Source organism: Rhinolophus sinicus, chromosome 18, assembly GCF_057876585.1.
Source record: "Rhinolophus sinicus isolate RSI-liver-muscle chromosome 18, RSI-T2T, whole genome shotgun sequence".
Taxonomy (NCBI): domain Eukaryota; kingdom Metazoa; phylum Chordata; class Mammalia; order Chiroptera; family Rhinolophidae; genus Rhinolophus; species Rhinolophus sinicus.
Genome location: NC_142518.1, coordinates 42,571,504 through 42,595,435, shown reverse-complemented (window position 1 = coordinate 42,595,435; position 23,932 = coordinate 42,571,504). Strand labels below are relative to the sequence as shown.

General features: G+C 36.9%; 1 protein-coding gene across 1 annotated transcript; it reads left to right on the top strand.

Moving 5' to 3' along the window:
• The first annotated feature begins 1,669 nt into the window (after positions 1-1,669).
• On the top strand, positions 1,670-12,288 carry LOC109438890 (BTB/POZ domain-containing protein KCTD12-like). Its single transcript, XM_019719058.3, has 4 exons — positions 1,670-2,299; positions 2,727-2,778; positions 3,820-3,999; positions 7,744-12,288. The coding sequence occupies exon 4, from the start codon at positions 7,750-7,752 to the stop codon at positions 8,626-8,628; it is 879 nt and encodes a 292-aa protein (XP_019574617.1). The 5' UTR covers positions 1,670-2,299; positions 2,727-2,778; positions 3,820-3,999; positions 7,744-7,749; the 3' UTR covers positions 8,629-12,288.
• Positions 12,289-23,932: the final 11,644 nt, after the last annotated feature.

The following is a 23,932-nucleotide window of genomic DNA, read 5'->3' as shown; positions in this document are numbered from 1 at the left end:
GTAATAGCAATAATAAATGAATGGGACTATATCAAACTATAAAGCTTCTGCACAACCAAAGAAACCATCAATAAAACAAGGAGGCAACCAACAGAATGGGAGAAGATATTTGCAAAAAAACACCTTCAATAAGGGGCTAATATCCAAAATATATAAAGAACTCATGCAACTCAAAAGAAAAAAATATTCAATTAAAAAATGGGCAGAGGACCTGAACAGACACTTCTCACAAGAAGACATACAAAGGGCCAACAGAGATGGAAAAAATGCTCAGCTTCACTAGCTATTAGAGATATGCAAATCAAATCCACAGTAAGATACCACCTCACACCTGTTAGAATGGTTATTATCAATAAGACAAGTAATAACAAGTGTTGGAGAGGTTGTGGAAAAAAAGAAACCCTCATACACTATTGGTGGGAATCTGAATTTGTACAGCCACTATGGAAAACTGTATGGAGGTGCCTCCAAAAATTAAGAATAATCAGAGAGTAAGAGGGAGGAGGTTGGTAGATGAGGGTAAAGAGGATCAAATATATGGTGATGGAAGGAGAACTGACTTTGAGTGGTGAACACACAATGGGATTTATAGATGATGTAATACAGAATTGTTTACCTGAAATCTATGTAACTTTACTAACAATTGTCACCCCAATAAACTTTAATTAAAAAACACACTAAATTTAAAAAAAAAAAAAAAAGAATAGAATTACCATACAACCCAGCAATCTCTCTTCTTGGTATCTACCAAAAAAAAATCTGAAAACATTTATTTGTAAAGATATATGTATCCCTATGTTCATTGAAGCATTAGTCACAGTGGCCAAGACATGGAAACAACCAAAGTGTCCTTTGATAAATGATTGGATAAAGAAGATGTGAAACATGTGTATAATGGAATACTATACGGCCTTAAGAAAAGACGAAATACTGCCATTTGCAACAAAATGGATGGATCTTGAGGTTATCATGCTAAGTGAAATAAGTCAGATAGAAAAAGTCGAGAACCATATGACTTCACTCATATGTGGGATATAAAACTGAAAGCAACAAAGGAACAAGACAAACAAACAAACAAACAAAAACTCATAGACACAGACAACAGTTTAGCGGTTACCAGAGGGTAAGGGGAGAGGATGGTGGAAGAGGCAAAAGGGTTTCAAATATATTGTGATGGAAGGAGAACTGACTCTGGGTGGTGAACACACAATGCAATATATAGATGATGTATTATAAAAATGTAAACTTGAAACCTACATAATTTAACCAGTCAATGTCAGCTTGATAAATTTATTAAAAAATAAAAAAGGAAATAACACCATATGAGCCAAAAATGAGTAATGGGAATTAAAGCATTTTAAGTCCTCCAGATAGATAGATAGATAGATAGATAGATAGATAGATAGATAGATAGATAGATAGATAGATAGATAGATATAAATTATGACCTAATAATGACATACTCTTTCACACCTATTTGACTTTGCTAACACTGTTCTTTCTGCCTGGAATACATTTCTTACTTATCTTTTTCCAGCTACTTCTTGTTCATCTGATAAAAGTTAGTTCAGACATCTCAGGAAGTCTTTGGGAACCCCTATACAGGCTAGGGGGTATGTTCTATGTGTTCTTACAGCACTGCATGCATACCTCTTCCATAATACTAACTTATATTGAATTTATTTGTTCACAAATCTTTCTCCTGGAATAAACTGTAATGCTCCTGTGACTAATTTATTTCTTTATCCTCAGCATTTAGCACAGTATATTGAAACATAAGCAGTGCTTAGTAAATGATTTATTTGAACTGTGGAGGTCATATGAGTATTTATCGCAATAAAATTATTCAAGTAAACAGATCTGATGCATCCATGTTGAGAATTCAATCAACTGTTTAGTTAAAAATACGTTTAATTAATTTGCAGCTACTAAATGTTTATTTGTTGTGTTTGAGAGATCAAAAGATCAGAAAAAAATTTTCTCTTACCCCAAATGATACTCTTTTATTAACATTACCATCACCTTTCTCGACTTTGCTCCTCCTCAAGCTGCAGAGTAGAGAGCTTGCCATTTCCATCTGGGAGGCTGGCTGGGGAGGAAGCCAAGTAAGTCATAGCAGGGGAGGAGGATCTACAGGCTTCCTTGCATTAAAAGGGAAAACCCAGACCAACCACCAAAGTACAGCAAGGGAGAGAGAGGAGAGCAGGAAGGCAGTTCACAAGCTGAGAGCTTAGCCTGCAGCGAGGCAGAGAGAGGCTTAGGCTGTACTTGGCAATATTCGAGTGGCTGGAGATTCAAGGTAACTACTCTATTGATCCCTTTGCCTTTCCTTTGCAGTCCACTGCTTCTGGAATTCAGGAGCTTCTGCATTTGAGCTGGGGTTGCGCATGTCTCTGTGTGTTCTTTCTGTGTATTGAGAAGACTGCATGTGGAACCTGCTGATGGGCAAGCAACCTAGAGATTCAAAAGCAGGCAAGTCTTCCTGAAAGGGAATTCTGAAAATTCGGATTGCCTTTCATCATTTGGTAATTTTTTAAATTTTATTTTGAATTTTTAAAGCATCTGTGTACTAGCATTTTGTTTTATAAACAGACAAAAAGCCATAGATCCAAGCTATTTGAAGGATGTGGGAATGCTGCTGAGGATTTTCTCCTTCAGTAGAAAAAAAGCTATTTCTTAATTCCTAATGTTGTTTTTTTTCCCTTTTGCTTACACTTCCTGTTCAGCTGTTACCTACTTTGCTGTCTTGGATCTCTTTGAACTGGGACAACATAAAAGGTGGGAACCACATTTAAAAATTTAAATTGATGTATTCATTCTTATAAGTGAGTGTATTTTTAAGACAGACTGGTCAAAAGAGGAGAGAGTGAGACAGATAGGAAAAGGGAGAGAGAGAAGAGAGGAGATATTAGAATACAAATATTTCATGTTTAATAAAATTGGAAATTGTCCATTTATAAACTGTCTGATTTCCTTAGAAAATACTTCCTTCACATTTTCAGGTAGAAATCAGGAGTGTTGATATACCTTACTTTTTTCTGTTTAAAACATTGGATCTTTGTTGTAGAATTCTTTGACTACAGAAAGCAAGTGATGCACTAGCCACTTTCTTCAGTACCTTGATACGCTGAAATATAAAGCTCAGCTCTTCAGGCTTGCAGCATACAGCTGGGTTGAACATTTCATCCTCTGATTTAAACTGTTTGTATTTCACATTGTCTCCTTTAACATCCTCCTTGCAGAGACCTTTATTTCTTTGATTTACTGAGGGCAACTAACCACAAAACCTTATCAGCCTGAGGTTTATGTGCAGAAAAGAAAAAGAGAGAGAGACATTATAGGACTATATCCAAAATAAGCATTACAAAAACTGAAGAATGGTTAGATTGAATGAACATTTTTTTTCACTTCCTCTTGGACAAAAGCCAGCTGAACAGGAAACACTGGGGTGGGGAAGGGGAGAATGGGGCATAGCTAAAGATTTTTACATGCAAAAAAGATTTTTACATTACAAATACATGCAAAACAGATAAAAATCTTCCTGTTTGGGAAATATGTCCTTCTTTACTTCATGTTATAATATACCAGGGGATCTTTTGAATTGGAAATTTTTTATTATTGGGGGAACTGCATCCATTTTTCTTTCTTTAAAGTAAATTGAGATTCCTGTTTATTAGGACTAGTCTTGCAAATAACTTTCAAAGTAAAATTTCTATTCCTGTTTTAAAAAATGGTTGTGGTTGTGCCGCAGAGGGGTGGCGGTTGAGCATTCCTTACAGTTCTCGTCCTAACATTTACCCTTCTGACTCATTCCTACAGAAATCACAGTTCTGCCCTCAGGACTTAGCTAAAAATTCTGTTCTAATGTGAGAGGCAAAATAGACTACCCACTTTGGCTCCTCAAATTGAATGTGACTCTGACTCAGGATTTTAAATCATCAGTTGACTTGAGCAGAAGTAACTCTAAAGCCTCAAGAAAGAAAAACCTGAAATAAGAAGGTATCAACTTTACACTACTATTTTTCACCTGTTTAATTGTATTATAAAATTATCTTTTTGTACAATGGAAAACAACTGTCTTAGACTTTCCTTGAGTTTGTTTTTTTTTTGGTGGGGGGGAATATACAACAGAAATCTGCAAAATGTAGTGTATGTATATTTTTTGTTCATATGCTCACACATGTATTCAAAATGAATTTCTAGAAATTCATTTCTACTTGTGTACTGTGGGATTATGCAAGTAATGAGATTGATATCACATTTGTTTGTTGGTAATTTATTCATCACTCAATAATTGCTTGCTATCGGCTTACTACTTGCCAGGCTCACAGTGCTGGGGATCCAGAGATTTTTAAATCAAGATTACCATGTATTTTAGAGGTTATTTGGAACAGACAAACATATAAATAATTACGGTGTACTGTAATGAGTTCTCTGAGAGATATTTCTAATCTGAAGCAATAATAGAAAAGGGATGGGGTGGGCAGTTAGAGGGAATGTTCCATTTCAGCACTGTAAGACTAGTGCATAATTAACTGGTGGATAGCAATCTTTCACCGCTTGTCCCAAGATAAGCTAAAGGAGCCAATGTAACCAACCATCCATTAAGCACTTACTATATGACAGATATTGTATTAAGTACTTTATATAAGATATACGCAATTTCCTCATCTTATGAATCTTTTGTTATATCCATTTTCTGGATAAGAAAACTGAGGCTCAGAGAGAATAAGTAATATGCCCAAAGTTACCCAGCTAGTAATTGCAGAGGTGGGATTCGAAATCAGACCTTCCCAAAGCCACTATATTATTTCTCAAGAAGGGACAGGGATGTGGGGTAGGTAGAGTAAAAGAAGCCATTTCAGGCTGAAGGAATCATAGTTTAAGGCATGTGGACATGAAAAAGTGGACGAGTCTGGTGAACTGGGATTAGATTCAGTGTGGCTAAAGTTTAGAGTCATTTTGGTGGTATGAAAGGGAAAGATAGTTGGAATCAAAGCCCAAGAACAAGGCAACGACTGGTGTGGAACTTTTCATATACTGTAATATGTTTGAACTTCATTCTCTAGATTTTGAGAAACTTTGACAGTGTTTAAGCAAGGAAGTCCATAATTAGTTTTGCATTTATGAAAGATAATTCTACTTGTAGTGTGCAGGGTAGATTAGGAAGTGGAGACTAAAAACAGTAGTGTGTATGAAGAATTATAATAAACTGTGCATCTGTTTATTCCTCTGAGAAATAGAGATTGCAGTAGTATTTACCTTATTGGATTGTTAGAAACATTAATTGAGTCATCACATTAAAAAGGATCAGAAAAAGACTGGCATATAATAAGAGTTTCATGTTAGCTATTGTTATTATTTATGTTACTACTGCTACTATTATTATATTATGTAAAAGAGTAGGAAACCAAATGAGTAAAAAATGAACTGAAATTCTCAAGTTTAATATAGAAATATGAGGAGAAGGTTAATCTTAGTTGGGACTTGAATTGGTCCTTAAAGTCAAGGAAGTGGGATAATGCTTTTCAGAAGGGGAAAAGGTATGGGCAAAGGCAACAAAAATGAACATATAATGACAGGCAATAACAAGTACACCATTTTTTGTATATGTAATGAAATCTTAGCAGACACAATCAAAAGAATAGTTAAGAACATGGACACTGGAGTACTCCTGTTTGAGTTTGAATACCACCTCAGATGTGAGGATTAGTTTTATGTTGGGCAAGTTATTTACCAGTTTCCTCATTGGCAAAATGAGGATAATAATTGTACCTACTTCATTGCCTAAGAACAATGCCTGACACATAGTAAGTCCTATGTAGTGCTAGGTATTCTTATCATTAAAGAGAGAAAAGAACTAGCTTATAGATAGCTTTGAGTTCCAGGGTAAGGGCTTTCAATTTGATCTTTACGCAAAGTGGAGTCACTGACAGTTTTTAAACAGAGAAGTTGATGTGATAACAACCAATCTGGTAATAGCATGTAGGATATTTTTTTGGGGGGTGGGGGGTGGAAGGCAGATGTGGATGGATCTCAACTAGAGATGGACAGGTCAATTTGGATGTTCAGATCAGTTAGTGCAGAGTGAAGAACAGGACATGGCAGTGGTTGTGTATGCAGGAGATATCATAAAGTAATAATTTCTAGGTTAGTGAGGAATATGCATGAGAAAGATGAATAGGTCAATAAGATGACTCTGAAGTTTCTAAATCTCCAGGTTGAATGACTGAGAAAATTGTGAAACCATGGACAAAAAAAAAAAGTCGTAAAATGTGACCTTTTTAGGCTGGAAAAATAAAGAGAAAAATAATTATAATAGCTTAGATTTTACAAAATACTTTCACATATGAGTGTGGTTTTGAACATGCTGAATTCAAGGTGCTGTTGTGGCATTTAGCAAGTAGTTGCCAGTACGAAACTTAAGTTTAGGAGAGAGGTTGGGATTTGGGAATCATATATGTAAAGGTAAGTGTTTGAAAAGCTCTGAGGGAGAGATTAGAGAACAAAAAACACAGTTCTGAGGCTTCCACGGTCACGGTTTAGGATGGTTTGAGAAGCAAGAGAAGCCAGTGACAGAGATAAAATTGGAATGGACCATGAGGTAGAAAGAGATGGGAAAGTCTAGGTTTACCATGTCTGAGGGAGGGAAGAGTTTTATAAAGGAGGATATGGAAAATAATGTTGAATGCTGCAGAGATAAAGAAGAATGGGGGATAAAGAAAGGTGATGAGCACAACATATTTTCTGTTGGAAACAGTGGTTCTAGTAAAGTGGTAGGGGCAGGAGTTGTAAAAGTTAACGAATTAATGGACAGTGAGGAGGTACTAAGTTATGGTCTTTGTTTTATAGCTAATTTTCTAATACTCAATGAGGTATCACTTTACAGCCAGCAGAGTGGCAAAAATTTAGAAATTGGATAAGTCAAGTCGTGATGCAGATGTGAGGATTAAGCACAAATGCAGACAAGGGACCTTTTAGAGAGCAATATGTAACTACTTAGTCAAATTAGATATATACATACAATGTGACTCAGAAATACCACTGCTAGATGTATAGCATAAAGATGTTCTCTCACAGGTCCATAGGAAACATGTACAGGAGTATACATTGTAGCTGGGAGTTACAGGCAATCTGGTGTTAGTAAATCTGGGAGAATGGATAGTAAAACATGGTGGATGCACACCATATATTATGCCACGATTGGAAGCAGGGGATACACATAGCAACATGAAGCGATTTGAGTAACATAGTGCTGAGAGTGAAAAAATATATAAATGAAGAGTGAAATATATAATACAGTAACATATACATCTATTTAAAACAACAAAACCCATTTTTTCAAGAATATGTATACACAGAAAGATACACAGTAAACTTACCAGAATGGTTGGCTACGATGCGAACAGGGACAGGAATGGGAATGGACTATGAGAGTAAAATAGAATAACCAAAACAAACACGAAAAAGGGGGCGCTGCATGGACTGTGACAACATGCTATGAATTGAGGATTGTGAGATATACCCAACATTCAGAAGGACATTAAAAAATCATTGCAAAGCCAAATCATGTACAATTTTTCTATGCTGCCAGTCTCATTAAAAATAGTTAATTTGCAAAAGGTTACGGTTTGCTTGATTTTCTTGGTATGTAGTATGAAAGAACACAGAAAATTAATGTTTATAAACAGAATCCCCATACTGTAAACCTTTACTTAGAAACAATGTTTTTTGCTTCTGCAGATCAATATGGCCATGCCAGAGAAATCAAGTTGTGCTAAGCCAAGTGAGAATTTCCGTCATTTTCCTGAGATTATTGAACTCAATGTAGGTGGTCAGGTGTACATCACTCGCTATCCTACTTTGGTCAGTGTTCCCGGCTCCCTTCTCTGGGAAATGTTCAGTAAAAACAATCCTTGCTCTTTAATTCAGGACAACAAAGGGAGATTCTTTGTAGACCGAGATGGTTTCCTCTTTCGCTATGTACTAGACTACATGAGAGACCGAAAACTAGTGCTTCCTGACCACTTTCCAGAGTGTGGTCGGCTCCAGAGAGAAGCAGAATACTTCAAGTTACCAGAACTAGTGAAGATGTTGGCTCTTAAAATCAACAAGCTCAACTCAGTTGGCAATGACCTATGCCAAAGTGATCTAGAAAAGCTGTCCACCAACACTGACACCGTATGTAATTTCTCTTCAAGTAATAACATCCAAGTTAGTGGCCCTGATAATCCCCCAACTCTAACAGCAGGTAGTGGTTCTGACCTCAAGAAGGCAGGTTTCATCACCATTGGCTATCGAGGCTCCTATACTCTGAGTAGGGATAGCCACACAGATGCCAAATTCCGCCGTGTGGCCCGAATCATGGTGTGTGGTAAGATCTCATTGGCCAAAGAAGTATTTGGAGATACTCTAAATGAGAGCAGAGACCCTGACCGTCCTCCTGAGCGGTACACTTCTCGATATTATCTCAAATTCACTTTTCTGGAACAAGCCTTTGACAAACTAGCTGATGCTGGCTTTTACATGGTAGCATGCAACTCCACTGGCACCTGCACTGTCACCCATGACCAGACAGATGACAAGATCTGGACCTCTTACACTGAATATGTTTTCTGCCGTGAGTGATACTTTTAAAAATATCACCCAGAAAATACAAACCAAAAAGCCAACTCTTCCTCCCTTTTCTGCTCCTGTGCCAACTATCTCTTTTAGAAATAAACATTAATTTTGGATCTATCTAATCCTGGACAACGCCACTCCCTTCACCATAACCAGTCGAAACTTTGTGGTAACTTCCTTCTTACACATCATTCCATTCTATCTGGCTTCCAACCTGCCTTGGATTCTGGAGTTGGATGTCATTTCAGGAAAAGTATTCAATATGTAGGCATATGTACATGCACATCACTATAGATAGTAGAGATGTATTTATTGAGTAATGCAGTTAGATAAAGCCACAAGATTTGGTTAGTTGAGAAATGCTAAGCCCTGGTTTCCAAACTAGCTCTCAGCACAAGAGCCTGGACTTGCTTATATACTGTGCTATTTGTACTCACCTAAGGAAAGCCCTGTGTGTACTTATCCTGAACTAGAGACCCCTACTGTAAATGTGAATATGCTTTGCAAACTGTTACTGCTGTTCTTTTTATCCACATGGAGTAGAAGAAGGTGATAGGCATCCTCCAGGAGGTCCATAGAAAGATCAGTTTTTATGGCTGAATAATATTCTATTGAAGGTATATGCCACATTTTGTTTATCCATTAATCTGTTGATGGACACTTGGGTTGTTTCTATCTATTGGCTATTGTAAATGATGCTGCTATCAACATTGATGTACAGACATCTGTTTGAGTCCCTGCTTTCAATTGTTTTAGACATATATCTAGTAGTAGAATTCCTGGGTCATACTCATATGGTAGTTCTTTGTTTCACCTTCTGAGAAACTGGCCAAGTTGTTTTCCACGGTGGCTACAATATTTTACGTTCCCACCAGCAATGTACAAAGGTTCCAATTTCCACATTTCCCCACACACATGTTATTTTCTGTTTTGTTATTTTCCTGAAATTATTATAACCATCTTAGTGGGCATGAAGTGGTATTTCATTATAGTTTTGATTTGCTTTTCCCTAATGATTAATGATGTACACCATCATTTCATGTGGTTATTGGACATTTGAACATTTTCTTTAGAGAAATGTCTATTTAAGTCCTTTGCTCATTTTTTAATTGGGTTGTTAGTTTTTATCATTATTATTTTTTTGCTGTTGAGTTATAGGAGTTTTTATATATTCTGGATATTAATCCCTTATCAGATATATAATTTGCAAATGTTTTTCTCACATTCAGTAGGTTATCTTTTCTCCTTCTTAATAGTGTCCTTTGATGCACAAATGTTCTTAATTTTTATGAACTCCAATTTACCTATATTTTTTCATTTAGCGGCTTCTGTTTTTGGTATCATGAGTAAGTCTTTTTTAAAATATAGTTTTATTATTATCTTCTCCTTCCTCGTATGTTTTAAATGGTTTAGGTTGGCTTCAGAGACCTAAGGAAGGATAAAGGTCAGGCCCTATTATTATATGTTGGAGTGGCACTTCCTGGAGTCAAAAACCAGTGGAACTAAAAATAGAGAAGAAAGCCAATGAAAACTAAAACAGAATGCTAGAAACTCAGATTCAAGATCTGGGAAGGTTCTCAGGAAATAACTGGCTTAGCCTCTAGCCTCAAGCAGCCAAAAAATATTATGTCCATTTATAGATAAAATTACCATTGCCTAGAAGATCTTTTCAATTCCATAAACATCCTTTGAGTTTTATCTGTCTTTAAAGTATTTTACTGGGCAGTGGGTTAAGTAAGTCAACCAAAGGCCATATGGCTATTTTCCCAGAGGACTAGAAAATTATTTGAAAACCCCTGTCAAATTTCTAGGAAATTTTTAGTAATAGATACTAACATTATTTTTAAGACATATGACATTTTGATGAAACAAAGTCCTCTTCTTGCTGGTTTTTAAATTAAGTTTTAGATGCTACTACCCATGGGTAAACTGGAGATTTAATTTGTTTCATTGAAAAACTCATCTCAATGTCCCAATCTTAGAGATCTTAACTTGGAAATTCTTTTTTTCTCTCACTAACTACAAACATGTACTTGCATTTTTGCTTCTCACTCATTTTAGTCCCTTAACCCACCCATTTAGCCTGTCCTTCCATCTTATTACTGGTCATTTCTATGGGAAAAAAATCCTAATTATTATTTATTGGTTATCTATCTCATATACCAGGTGTTTTATATGCTTTATCTTGTTTAATTCTCAAAAATGCCCACAAGGTAAATATTACTATGTATATAGATGAGAAAGTGAAATATTCAAAGTCACAAAGTGAATAAATGAAGCATATGTGTTTTAAATCTGGGTTTATCTGAATCAATGGGACATATCTTTTCACTTCAACCTAGTTTCCTTAGTTATCACCCTTCTTTCCCTATCATTCTCCTTTTCTGACCTTGTTTCCTGAACTTTGAGCATTGATGGAAAAACTCAAAAGGCCTACTTGACTTTTGTTCTGCTAAAAATCACACCAGAGACTGCTAGTTTCCAGTCCGGTGTGTAAAGGACTTAGAAGTCATCACTCCCACTCTCACATGCACAAAAAAAGGGCTGACCTGAAAATAAACAAATCTTATATGCATCAGAAAATTGAGGACACAGGGGAAACTATTGCCTCTAAAATTGGGGGGACAGGCAGGCAGATACAGGGAATCACAACTTATCAGAGCAGATACCTCCACAGGAACCAATACCTAGACAGGAAAACCTAAACTGTAATTAGTGAATTGCTGAATGCTCAATGTGAACAAGTTTGAGTTAAAACGCCAGTAAATCCCAGTCTTACAGGGGCTCCTACAATTTTGTGTTTTACCTCAAGGATCCCTACCAGATTCTTACAGTGAAGTTCTGAGAATAATTCCTCTTGCTTCCCGCAGAGGTGGGGGTATAGCCATTTTGTAATATGCCCAGAGGGTTCTGTTCTTAAAAAGGCCTGTGCTCAGGAAAAAATATTGACCGTAACCTAACAAACTTGGAAAAGACATACTCAACTCCAGGCCCCTCCAACCTTCCTGCCTCACCTAAGAGGGAAAAATAACAAAACTGCAAAGCACTTGGGAATGTCACATCTTGGGGGTACTAGCTCACTAAAAGATTGAGACCTAAACATAGGACTGTAGAATGTTTCCTCTCTCCCTCCACACCTTACCATTATACCAATAGGGCTTCTGTACAATTAGAGGGGAATACAACTGAAAGAACTCCATGTCACAGACCTTATTTAAATCATGCCATATAATCTTAGATTGGCTTAAACTAGAATATTTTCATGTAGCTATGCCAAAATGAACCATTAAAGTTGTAAAATCACTTTTTAAATGAACATATATGTATAACAGATATCTGTGAGTCACACTAGATTATGGATAATCTTTACTATCCATTTTGCTAGTTGTTTGAATTTTTGTATGTATTACTTTTAATGTCAGAAAAAATAAAAATATTTTCAAAGTCTGATAAAACTGGATCCACATCTAACAACAAAATGTTTATTTAGCATGCGCCATGTTCTGGGTACTGTTATAAGTGCTTTACATATATTACTAATTCTTTTAACTAGCAACAACCCTATTAGGTTAAGTTTACCATTATGTGCTTAATTAGATAAGTGAGGAAATTGAAGCACAAAGAGATTAGGTTACCTGGTCAAATTTATATAGAGAGTAAATAATATTCAAGCAGTTATAAGTATAGTCCTGCCATATTATCAATATAAAGCATTATATATATATATATATATATATATATATATATATATATATACATACATACATACATATATATATATACATATATATAATATATATACATATATATACATATATTTAGCAACCAAGTCATATATATGCATGTATATGTATATATAGTACCAAAAAATGTATACACAGTTTAAGAAAGGAAAAAACTGTATTAAAATTGTAATACTCAATACATACCAATAACAAAAGATGAATACAAGTCACATTTGACTTCTGCAGTTACAAGAGGTGCTCAAAGTGGTTACCATCAGCATAATTTTAACACAGTTTTTTTTCCTTTCTTAAAATGTGTTTACATTTTTTGTATATACCCTGTGTGTGTGTGTGTGTGTGTGTGTGTGTGTGTGTGTGTGTAAGAGGTCTGATAATTAAGTTCCCGAACTTGTTGCAACAATGTTGCTAACCTTTTGTGATATCAGAGGGATTATTCATTATGAATTTATACAAACTGGGCAAACAGTTAACCGAGTTTACTATGTGGAAGAGCTAAAAAGGCTGCATGAAAAAGTTAGACGACCTGAACTTTTCCTGACAATTCATGGCTCTTGCATCACAACATTGGAGAGGTTCAAAGCATGAAACCAGTTCACATGGCAATGTCTGTGAGGGAGTTTTTAGCCAGTAAACCCATAACTGTATTAGGATACCCTCCCTACTCACCTGATCTGGCCCCTAATGACTTCTTTCTTTATCCAAAGATAAAGGAAATATTGAAAGGAAGACATTTTGATGACATTCAGTACATCAAGGGTAATACGATGACAGCTCTGATGGCCATTCCAGAAAAGAGTTCCAAAATTGCTTTGATGGGTGGACTAGGCACTGACATTGGTGCATAGCTTCTCAAGGAGAGTACTTTGAAGGTGACCTTAGTGATATTCAGCAATGAGGTATGTAGCACTTTTCTAGGATGAGTTTGTGTGCTTAATTGTCAGACTATACACACACACACACACACACACACACACACAAACATATATATGGAGAGAGAGAGAGAGAGAGAGAGAGAGAGAGAGAGAGAGAGAGAGAGAGAGAATTATTTAAAATTTAATTCAGAATTTTGTAGTACTTGAAGTAGAGACCAACAGATCATTCTATGGTGTAAGCATCCTCTGAGTGTACACCCCTCCACTTTTCCAAGTGTCAATCTGTACCAAACAAAGCAAAGATAACAAAATCAGGAAGACTACAAAACCCAGAGCTATCCATTATTTGTATATTCAAATAAAAAAATGGAATAAGTCCCATTATTTAGTGTGACAGGGCTTTCAAAGATGTCCATGCCCTAATCCCCAGGTAAATGTTTTACCTTACATGGCAAATGGGACTTTGTAGATGTATTTAAGGTTACAGGCCTTAAAATAGGGAGATTATTATGGATTATTCCAGGGAGTTCAGTGTGTTCATGTGAGTCCATAAAAATAGGGGATTTTCTTAGTGTGGAGGCAGGACAGACATGGTTGAAGAAGTAAGAGACACGTGGCAAAAGGGGAAATTGGAGAGGTTCAAAGCATGAAAGACACTTAGCCCATCGGGTTGCTGTTGGTGGGGGAACATGGAAAGCATGAGAAGGAATGCAGTCAGCCTCTAGGATCTGAGAGCTAGCTGATAGTCTGCAAGGAAATGAAGACCTCAGTCCTACAACTGCAAGGAACTGAATTTAGCCAACAACCTAAATGAGCTTGGAAGCACATTCATCTCCAGAGACTCCAGAAATGATTCCACCTAATTTCAGCCTTATGAGACTTTAAGCAGAGGATTCCAGCTTACTCATTCAGTACACAGACTTCTGATCTAAGGAACTATGAGATAATAAATGCGTGTTTGTGTTTTAACTTGAATTTGTGGTAATTTTTTTATGGCAGCAATAGAACAGATATATTTAGCAACCAATACTATTTAATAATGAAAATTAAATACATATCATCTTTATTACTTTAAGAGAGAAATCAGAGAATTTAAAATGTACACAATTCAAATGGATAAAGGATCCAAGAGAGCATAACACATAAATGTTCTGTTTGCTTTCTTCCATGACCACATTAAAATTACAACTAAATTGTAGAACAATCAACCTGGAGAACCATCTGAAGTCTCGTGGAAAAGAAGTTTTATAACCAAGGATATAAAAGCCACCTTAAGACTGGTAGGAGTGGTGGAGATGCAGAAAGAGAGGCCTCACACTTGTGTGTGGTGGTTGAGAATGGGGAGGGATATCTCGGCCACGGAGGATTGGAGCAAGGGACCCCAGACCACATCTGGCTCCCCAGCCCCGAGTACCAGTGGGAAGAGGAGCCCCCACAACATCTGGCTATGAAAAATAATGAGGATCCTGGCCATCCGGGTGGGACAGAAGGCTGCGGATCTCTCCAGAGACGGAGGTGCTATTTGGCACCATTTTTGTGCTCTCCCTCTGGCTTGATAAAGCTTGCAGGCAACTTTTTCCTTCCTTCCTTCCTTCCTTCCTTCCTTCCTTCCTTCCTTCCTTCCTTCCTTCCTTCCTTTCTTTCTTTTTTTATTACAGACATTAAAAAAATTTTTTTTTGGAGGATGTAGTTCTTCTAATGCTTACCACATTTTTTTAATTTACATTTTTATTGATGTATAATTGACATATAACATTATAATATTTCCAGGTGTACAACATAATGATTTGAGAGTTGTATATATTGTAAAATGATCACCACAATAAGTCTGGTTAACATGTGTCACCATATATACTTACAAATTTTTTTCTTGTGATGTGGAATTTTAAGATCTACTCTCAGCAACTTTCAAATATTCAATACCGTATTATTAACTATAGTGACCATGCTGTACATTAAATTCCCATGACTCAGTTATTTTATAACTGGAAGTTTGTACCTTTTGACCCCCTTCACCCATTTTTTTCCACCTTCCAATCCCCATCTCTGGTAACCACCAATCTGTTCTCTATATCTATAAGCTCTGTTGTTTTTGTTGCTTTGAATTCCACGTATAAGTGAGATCACACAGTATTTGTGTCTCTCTGACTTATCTCACTTAGCGTAAGACCCTCAAGATTCACCTATGTTGTCACAAATGACAAAATTTCATTCTTTTTCATGGCTGAATAATAATGGTATGTAATATATATATATATATATATATATATATATATATATATATGTCATCTTCCTTATCCATTCATCTTCGATAGACACACTGTTTACATATTTTGGTTAATGAAAATGTTGCAATGAACATGGGGGTGCATATATCTTTTTAAATTAGTGTTTTCATTTTCTTCGAATAAATACCCAGAGGTGGAATAGCTAGAAGATATGATCTACTTTTAATTTTTGAAGGAACTTACATACTGTTTTCTATAGTGGTTGCACCAATTTACATTACCACCAACAGTGAACATCGGTTTCCTTTTCTCCACATCATCTCCGACACTTTTTATTTGTCTTTTTGATAATAGCCATTCTAACAGTTGTGATGTGACATCTCGTTGTGGTTTTGATTTGCATTTCCCTAATGATTAGTGATGTTAAACATCTTTTCATGTGCCTATTGATCAACTGTATGCTTTCTTTAGGAAAATGTTTATTTAAATCATGTGCTCATTTTTTATTTTATTTTAATTAAAATTTATTGGGGTGACAATAGTTAGTAAAATTACATAGGTTTCAAGTGTACATTTCTATACTACATCATCTATGTATATCACATTGTGTGCTCATCACCCAGTCAGTTCTCCTTCCATCACTATATATTTGACCCCCTTTACCCTCTTCTACCATCCCCCAACAGTGAACATCGGTTCCCCTCCCCCCTTACCCTCTGGTAACCACTAAACTGTTGTCTCTGTCTATGCATTTTTGTTTCTTTGTTTGTTTGTCTTGCTCCTTTGTTGCTTTCAGTTTTATATCCCACACATCAGTGAAGTCATATGGTTCTCAACTTTTTCTGTTGGTGGCTGCAAATTTGAGTAATCAGTTTTCTTTTCCAGACTTATAAGTTTGCTTTGGCAAAGGACGATCTTTACTACTCAGCTCATTTTGTGTTTCTGAGTATGTCTGCTGGTAATGTCCTTGGACATGTGAGGCCTGCTATTATGTTCTTTTGGGGGGTTAGGTAACATTTCAAGTTCTGAAGTTGGTATAGCAAGCTGTGCCACTAGTTGAGAACAGTTGGATAGGACTACTGATTTAGTTCAAGTGAGGTTGTAGAATTAGCTCCATGGTTGCCTGGCGACTCTGGTCAGGCTACTTCATTGTCAGGACTGGATACTATTTTCAGTAGTAGATGGGGCTATGAATTAGATTCCCTGTCATAGCAGGGCAGCAGAACAAGACCCAGGGCCTGTACAGTTCATTGTATGGGAACCTGAATTGGTCAAGAGTATGCACTGAACTCTGTGTTCAGGCACTGAATTCTGTGTTCAGGTGGGGCCAGTGGTTTTACTCTTCCAATGGTGAAAGCCATGGGCTGTCTCTGTTCAAGTACTCTCTCTGTTCAAGTACTATTACAAGCATGGTTGTTTGATAAGCTATGAAGCTTCATGTGTGCTCTGGTTAGGTTCCCTGGTTGGGCAAGCTGAAGGCTGTGTTCAATAAAGAGTGGGGCTATGAATTAATTTCCTTTCCTGGCTACAGGAGAAGTAGCTATAAAGCTGGTAAAGCTCTTTGTTGTCTTAGCTCAAGCTGAGCCATACTCCATGTTTCCTGACAAAACAGGGCCACTGGCTTTGCTCTGAGAACTACCAGCTTTAACTGCCCATCTCTTGGTTCAGGCATTGATGTCTGGTTTATGCAGCTTCCAGGTTTTCCTTTTTTTTTTTTTTCTAGCTCTTCTGGTCAGGTAGTGTGGAGATACACTCTCTACAGTATATCATTTCCATTGCCAGAAAAGGTTCATTACACCCGTGACCATGGATTAATCCCCCTGCCTGAGGGTAGCAGCGGAACTTTCCATGCCCAGTATTGGCTTTGCTCTGGGGGCAGTTAGTAGCTCTGCATACCCACTTCTCAGCTGAAGCATTAATGGTTATGCACCTTTCAGGTGTTCTCGCCAGTATTTCTGGTCAGATGGGACTAGGATACAAGGATATACTTTTCACAGTGGGTAGGGTATATTTGTTTTCTTTCCTGGGTGGGATGAAGAGGGGCCATTCCAGTTTCAGCTATAAATTAATCCCCCTGCCTGGAGGTAGCAGAACACTCCACACCTGGTACTAGCTTTGATCTGGGATTTTCAGCTCTGCTTGCCCACTTCTCAGCTCAAGCATTGCTGGTTACACAACTTCCATGTGTTCTTGCCAACCCTTCTAGTATACTGTGGCCCAGGAGTCAAAGTGGGTAGGATTATGTTTAAGCTTACTTGCTTGCATAGGATGGGGAGGGGCAACTCCAGGCAACTCCCTTTTATTTTCCAAGCAGGCTTTCTGGTCAGGAAGGGCTGGCATCTACCCTCAGTCTTGGCTGTGAATGAGTCTCCCTGCCTGGGCATAGCAGGGGAAGCCTGGTACTGGATTTCCTCTGGGAGTGATCAGCTCTGCCCAGCTATCTTTCAGCTCAAGTTCTAGGCAGATGGGGACAGGACACTCTCCCCAGTAAATGGGGCTATCACTTAGCTTTTTGCCTTGGCATGGGCAAACCAAGTTCTAGAACCAGCAAAACTCCTCATCTGAGGATCTAAATGAGGCAAATCTGCACCCCAATGAACTTCCTGGTTAGAATGTGCAATTGACTTGGTTCTAAAGGTGAGCAAAACTGCTGTTTGGGATTACTATTTGGGCACTGTTGGTATGAATCTGGTCTGTCAAGATCCATGTACTGGCGGTTGCAAGCCCCTCCCCTCTTTCTGTCACAGTCATGTTCCCAGTGCATGAGCTCAGCAGATTCCTCGGTAATCACCATTGAGAAAGACTAGAGAAAGGGCTCCAATAAAGTGACCAATAATGCTGGGAGCTGGTTTTCCTCCTGGCCTCTTTTTCCACTGGAGGAACCAAAGGCTCAGGGAAGTCCTCCACACATGATGCTGTATTGGCCTGGGGATGGGCAAAGTGATCAATGTGCAGCTGCTTCTCTTATCCTTCCAATGCAGTTTGTCTTATTCCCTGTGGTGCAAGGGGGTGCTTCAGCCTCACACCCATGTTCGAGGATTCTCTCAGTGGTGTGTTGTTCATGAATAGGTGTTAGTTGTTCTTCTTGTGAGGGGAGAAAAGTCAGTAATGACCTATGTTTTCACCGTGGTGATGTCGTCCTAGTCCATTTATATTTAGAGTAATTATTGATAGGTATGAACTTATAACAATTTTGAAAATTGTTTTTTGGCTCTTTTATAATATCTCCTTTTCTTTCTTTTGTTCTCTTCCTTTGTAATTTGATGATTTCCTTTGGTGGTATGCTTAGATTCCTTTGTCATTATCTTTTGTGTCTCTACTATAGGTTTTTGTTCTATGGTTACCATGAGAGGCTTACATACAACAACTTGTATGTACAGCAGTCTATTTTAAGTTGATGACAATTTAAATTTGAAGATTCTAAATCTCTACATTTTTACTCTCCACTCATGTTTTATGTTTCTGATGTCACATTTTACATCTTTTTACCTTGTTTATCTCTTAACTAATTGTAGTAAGTTATTACCATTTTTGACTTTTAACTTTCATACCAGCTTTATGGTATGAACAAGCTACTACCTTTACTGTATATTTACCTTTACCAGTGAGACTTAGCTTCATATATATGCTTATTACTGATTAGCACACTTTTGTTTCAACTTAAAGAAGTTCCTTTAACATTTTTTGTAAGACTGGTTTAGTAGTGATAAACTGTTAGCTTTTGCTTGTCTAGAAAACTATGTATCTCTCCTTCAATTCTGAATGATAACTTTGTCAAGTAGAGTGTTCTTGGTTGGAAAGTAGTTTTTTTCTTTCAGCACTTTCAATATATTTTGTCACTCTCTTCTGGCCTGCAAAGTTTCTGCTAAAAAATCTGCCAATAGTATTGTGGGGGTTCTCTTGAATGCAACAAGGTTTTTTGGGTTTCTTGTTTGTTTTGTTTTTTGCTGTTTTTAATATTCTCTTCTTGCCTCTAACTTTGGACATGTTAATTATGTGTCTTGGTGTGGGACTCTTTCAGTTCATCCTATATGGCACTCTCTGGGCTTCCTGGATCTGGATGTCTGTTTATTTCCCATGTTAGGGAAGTTTTCAGCAACTATTTCTTCAAACAATTTTTCTGCTTCTTTCTCTTTCTTCTCCTTCTGGGATCTGTATAATAGGAATGTTATTCTGCTTATTCCACTTGATGTTGTTCTCTAATTCCCTTAAGCTATCTTTTATTATTATTATTATTATTATTAATTATTATTATATTTTGCTGCTCTGTTTGGGTGAGTTCCACTGCCTTGTATTCAGATCCTCTTTTTCATCCTTCTGCACCATCTAGTTTTCTTTTAAACCCCTTCAGTGTATTTTTTCCGTTTAGCTATTTTATTCTTCAGCAATGTGACTTCTATTTGAAATTGTCGTATAGGTTCTATTTCTGTGGAAGTTCTCACTGTATTCATCCATTCTCCCATGTTTGGTAATCATCTTTATACCTATTTCTTTGAATTCTTTATTAGGTATATTATTTATTCCTATTTCATTAAAGTTCTTTTCTGAGGTTTTATCTTGTTTATTAGTCTAAAATATATTCCTATGTTTTCTCATTTTGCTTGATTCTCTGTGCTTGTTTCTCTGTATTAGATGAAACAGTCACCTCTCTCATTCTTGAATGAGAGGCCTTCTGTAGGAGATGAATCTTATCATCTAATCTTGGCCTAGTTATTGATTGTCTTCCAAACCCTTGTAATTGTTTAAGCGTCCTATTTTATATTTAATAGCTCCTAGTTGTTGATGGTGTACATGTCAGTGTCCCAAAAGGGGGAATCTTAGTCAATACCTAGATTCAGGCTGATTAGAAGCCATACCCTCAGTCGTACTTCAAAGTATGCTATATATATATATATATATATATATATATATATATATATATATATATATATTCCTGTGGGTCTGTAAGCATAAGCCCTGCTGGCCTCCAGTCCAAGCTATCTGGAGCAGTTTTATTGGGTGACAGTTGAAAAAAGCAGGGCTCTGGTCAAGTGTATAAGCACCCTTCTGGGAGGTACCAGATAATTGTAGATTGACAGAGGGAGAGGGAAAATATGGCATCCCCTGGCCGACTTTCCCTGAGATTGCCTTTGTAGGCCTCTATGTGGGTACCACACCTATAGCCTGCCCCTTAGACTGAAGCTCCAGGACAAATAGGCTTCTTTCACAAAAAGATTATAGGGTGCTTTTCAGTCTGCTAGATGTGTAGGGCCCTGAGTATAGTTTTCCAAAAACCATCTCTGATTGTTACAGTTCCATTGGACCCAAGAATGCAAGCCCACCTGTCTTCCAGAGTCAAGGGCTGTCCCCTGGGCTATTTGCACAAAGCCAGAGCACCAGACATAAAACCTGGGGCACCAGATGTGTTTAAAAGATTCCCTCTGGGCGATACTTGCACTGTGAAGCATGGCAGAGAGAGAGCAGAGATGGCACCCACTGAGGAAAAAATATGTCTAGGGTAAAAAACAACAACAAAAACAAAGGTGGTGGTTGGCTTTAGCAAGGTAAAGGGAGAGCATCCCTGTCCCCATCCCCAGAGAGTATCCCAATAGGCCCCTGCCCCCAGACCAATACTTTAAGATTAGCAAATTTATTTCACGAGAAGTCTGGGTGCTTCTCAAATGCTGCTTCTATACTGGGCCCTGGGGTTAGTGACTCTATGCATGAGCCCTTTAAGAGATATTTCCTAGTTCCCTACAGAACTTTGGGTCTGATGGAATAAGCCCCTTTGGTTTTTAAATCAAATGCTTTTAGAGTTCACATCTCAAGGGCAGGTCTTAAATGTTGGGGTGCCTGATGTGGGTATGAACCCTCTCAGTTCAGGGAGAAGTTCCAGTTTAGTGAGTTCCCTTCCAGTTATGATTCACCACACTGGATGTGGGATGTACTCCAATGCCACGTCTTACACTCTCCTATCCACCTCAATGCATCTGTTATTTTTTATTTAAAGGAGCTGTTTGGGTAATATTCAGGCCCTTTTCAGATGAAATGATCCCATATATACCTGTAGATTTGATATGTTCATGGAAGGAGGTGATTTCAGTATCCTCTTATGTCACCTCCTTGTGTTCATTCTACCCCCACTTTTTGTTTTGTTTAACTTCTATAGATTTTTGCTTTGTAGTTAACATGAGTGTTACATAAAACATCTCAGAGATAAAATAGACCATTTTTCTGTTGATACCAACTTATCTTTATTTTCCTATAGTTTCCACCCTTTTTCTCCTTCCTTTTATACTTTTGATGTCACAAATTACCTATTTTATGCTAAATATTGATAACAAATTATAGTAGCTATAGGTATTTTAATGCTCTTTTCCATTATACTGTAATTAAATGTTTAACACACTATTCCAAAATAGTTACAGTTTTCTAATTCTATTTATCATCTTCATCAGTTTTGTGTACTTTTTTAAAATTTATTTTTATTAAATTTACTGAGGTGACATTGGTTAGTAAAATTATATAGTGTACATTTCTATAATACATCATTTATATGTTGCATTGTGCATTCACAGCCCAGAGTCAGTTCTCCTTCCATCACCATATATTTGACTTCCTTTACCCTCTTCTACCACATCTCCTCTCCCTTACCCTCTTGTAACCACTAAACTGTCGTCTGTGTCTATGAGTTTTTGTTTGTCTTGTTCATTTGTTGCTTTCAGCTTTATATCTCACATGAGTAAAATCATATGGTTCTCAACTTTTTCTCTTTGACTTATTTTACTTAGCATGATAATCTCAAGATCCATCCATATTGTTGCAAATAGCAGTATTTCATTTTTTCTTAAGGCTGAGAAATATTCCATTGTATGTACAACATCTTCTTTATCCAATCATCTATCAAAAGACACTTTGGTTGTCTCCATGTCTTGGCCACTGTGAATAATGTTGCAACGAACATAGGGATATATATGTCAGTATGGATATTTTCAAATTTTGGGGGTAGACACCCAGAAGACGGATTGCTGGGTTGTATGGTAATTCTATTCTTAATTTTTTGAGGAGCCTCCATACTGTTTTCCATAGTGGCTGTGCCAATTTACACATAGATTCCCACTAACAGTGTATGAGGGTTCCTTCTACTCCACAAGCTCTCCAACACTTCTTATTACTTGTCTTGTTTATAATAGCCATTTTAACTGGTGTGAGGTGGTATTTCATTGTGGTTTTGATTTGTATTTCCCTAATACTTAGTGAAGTTGAGCATTTTTGGCCATTTGTCTGTCTTCTTGGGAGAAGTGTCTATTCAGGTCTCCTGCCCATTTTTTAATTGAATTGTTGTTGTTGAGTTGTATGAGTTCTTTATATATGTTGGAAGTTAACCCCTTATTGGAGGTGTTCTTTGCAAATATCTTCTATTTGGTTGGTTGCCTCTTTTTTTGTTGATAGTTTATTTTGCTGTGCAGAAGCTTTTTAGTTTGATATAGTCGCATTCATTTATTTTAGCTTTTACTTCCCTTGCCTTTGAGGTCAAATTCATAAAATCCTCTTTTTGAAGCCAAGGCCCGTAAGTTTAGTACCTATGCTTTCTTCTAGGCAGTTTATTGTTTCAGGTATTATGTTTAGGTCTTTGACCCATTTTGAGTTAATTTTGGTGACAGATAGCCATCTAGTTTCATTCTTTTGCACATGGCTTTCCAATTTTCCCAGCACTATTTATTGAAGAGGATTTCTTTCCTCCATTGTATGTTTTTGGCTTCTTTGCTGAAAATTATATGTATATGTTTTATGTATGAAAATTATATGTATATATACATATAAAATTATATGTATATATGTGTGTGTGTGTATATATATATATATATATATATATATATATATATATATATATGTTTATTTCTGGGATCTTCGTTCTGTTCCATTGGTCTGTGTCTGTTTTTCTGCAATACCATGCTGTTTTGATTATTGTTACTTTGTAGTATAAATTGAAGTCAGAGAGTGTGATACCTCCAACTTTGTTCTTTTTTCTCAGGATTGCTTTCATTTTATAAAATATTTCAGTAAGTCACATATTTTTGTTTCAGCTTTAAAAACTTCTTCAAACATTTCTTGCAAGGCCGATCTAATGTTAGTGAACTCTCACAACCTCTGTTTGTCTGAGAAGGCTTTTATTTCTCCTTCATATCTGAAGGATAACTTTGCTGGGTAGAGTATTCTTGTCTAGCAATTTCATGTTTCAACACATTGAATATTTCATTCCACTTTCTCCTGGCCTGTAGTTTCTCTTGAGAAATTTGTTTAGCCTAATGGGGGATCCTTTGTAGGTTATTTTATCCCCTGGCTGCTTTTAAAATTCTTTGTTTACCATTGACTTTTGACAGTTTCATTATAGTGTGTCTTATAGTTTTTTTACTGCATTGGGATAATACCATGTTCTATTAGCTTTGCTGATTTGTATGTCCAGTTTCTTATGCAGGTTTGG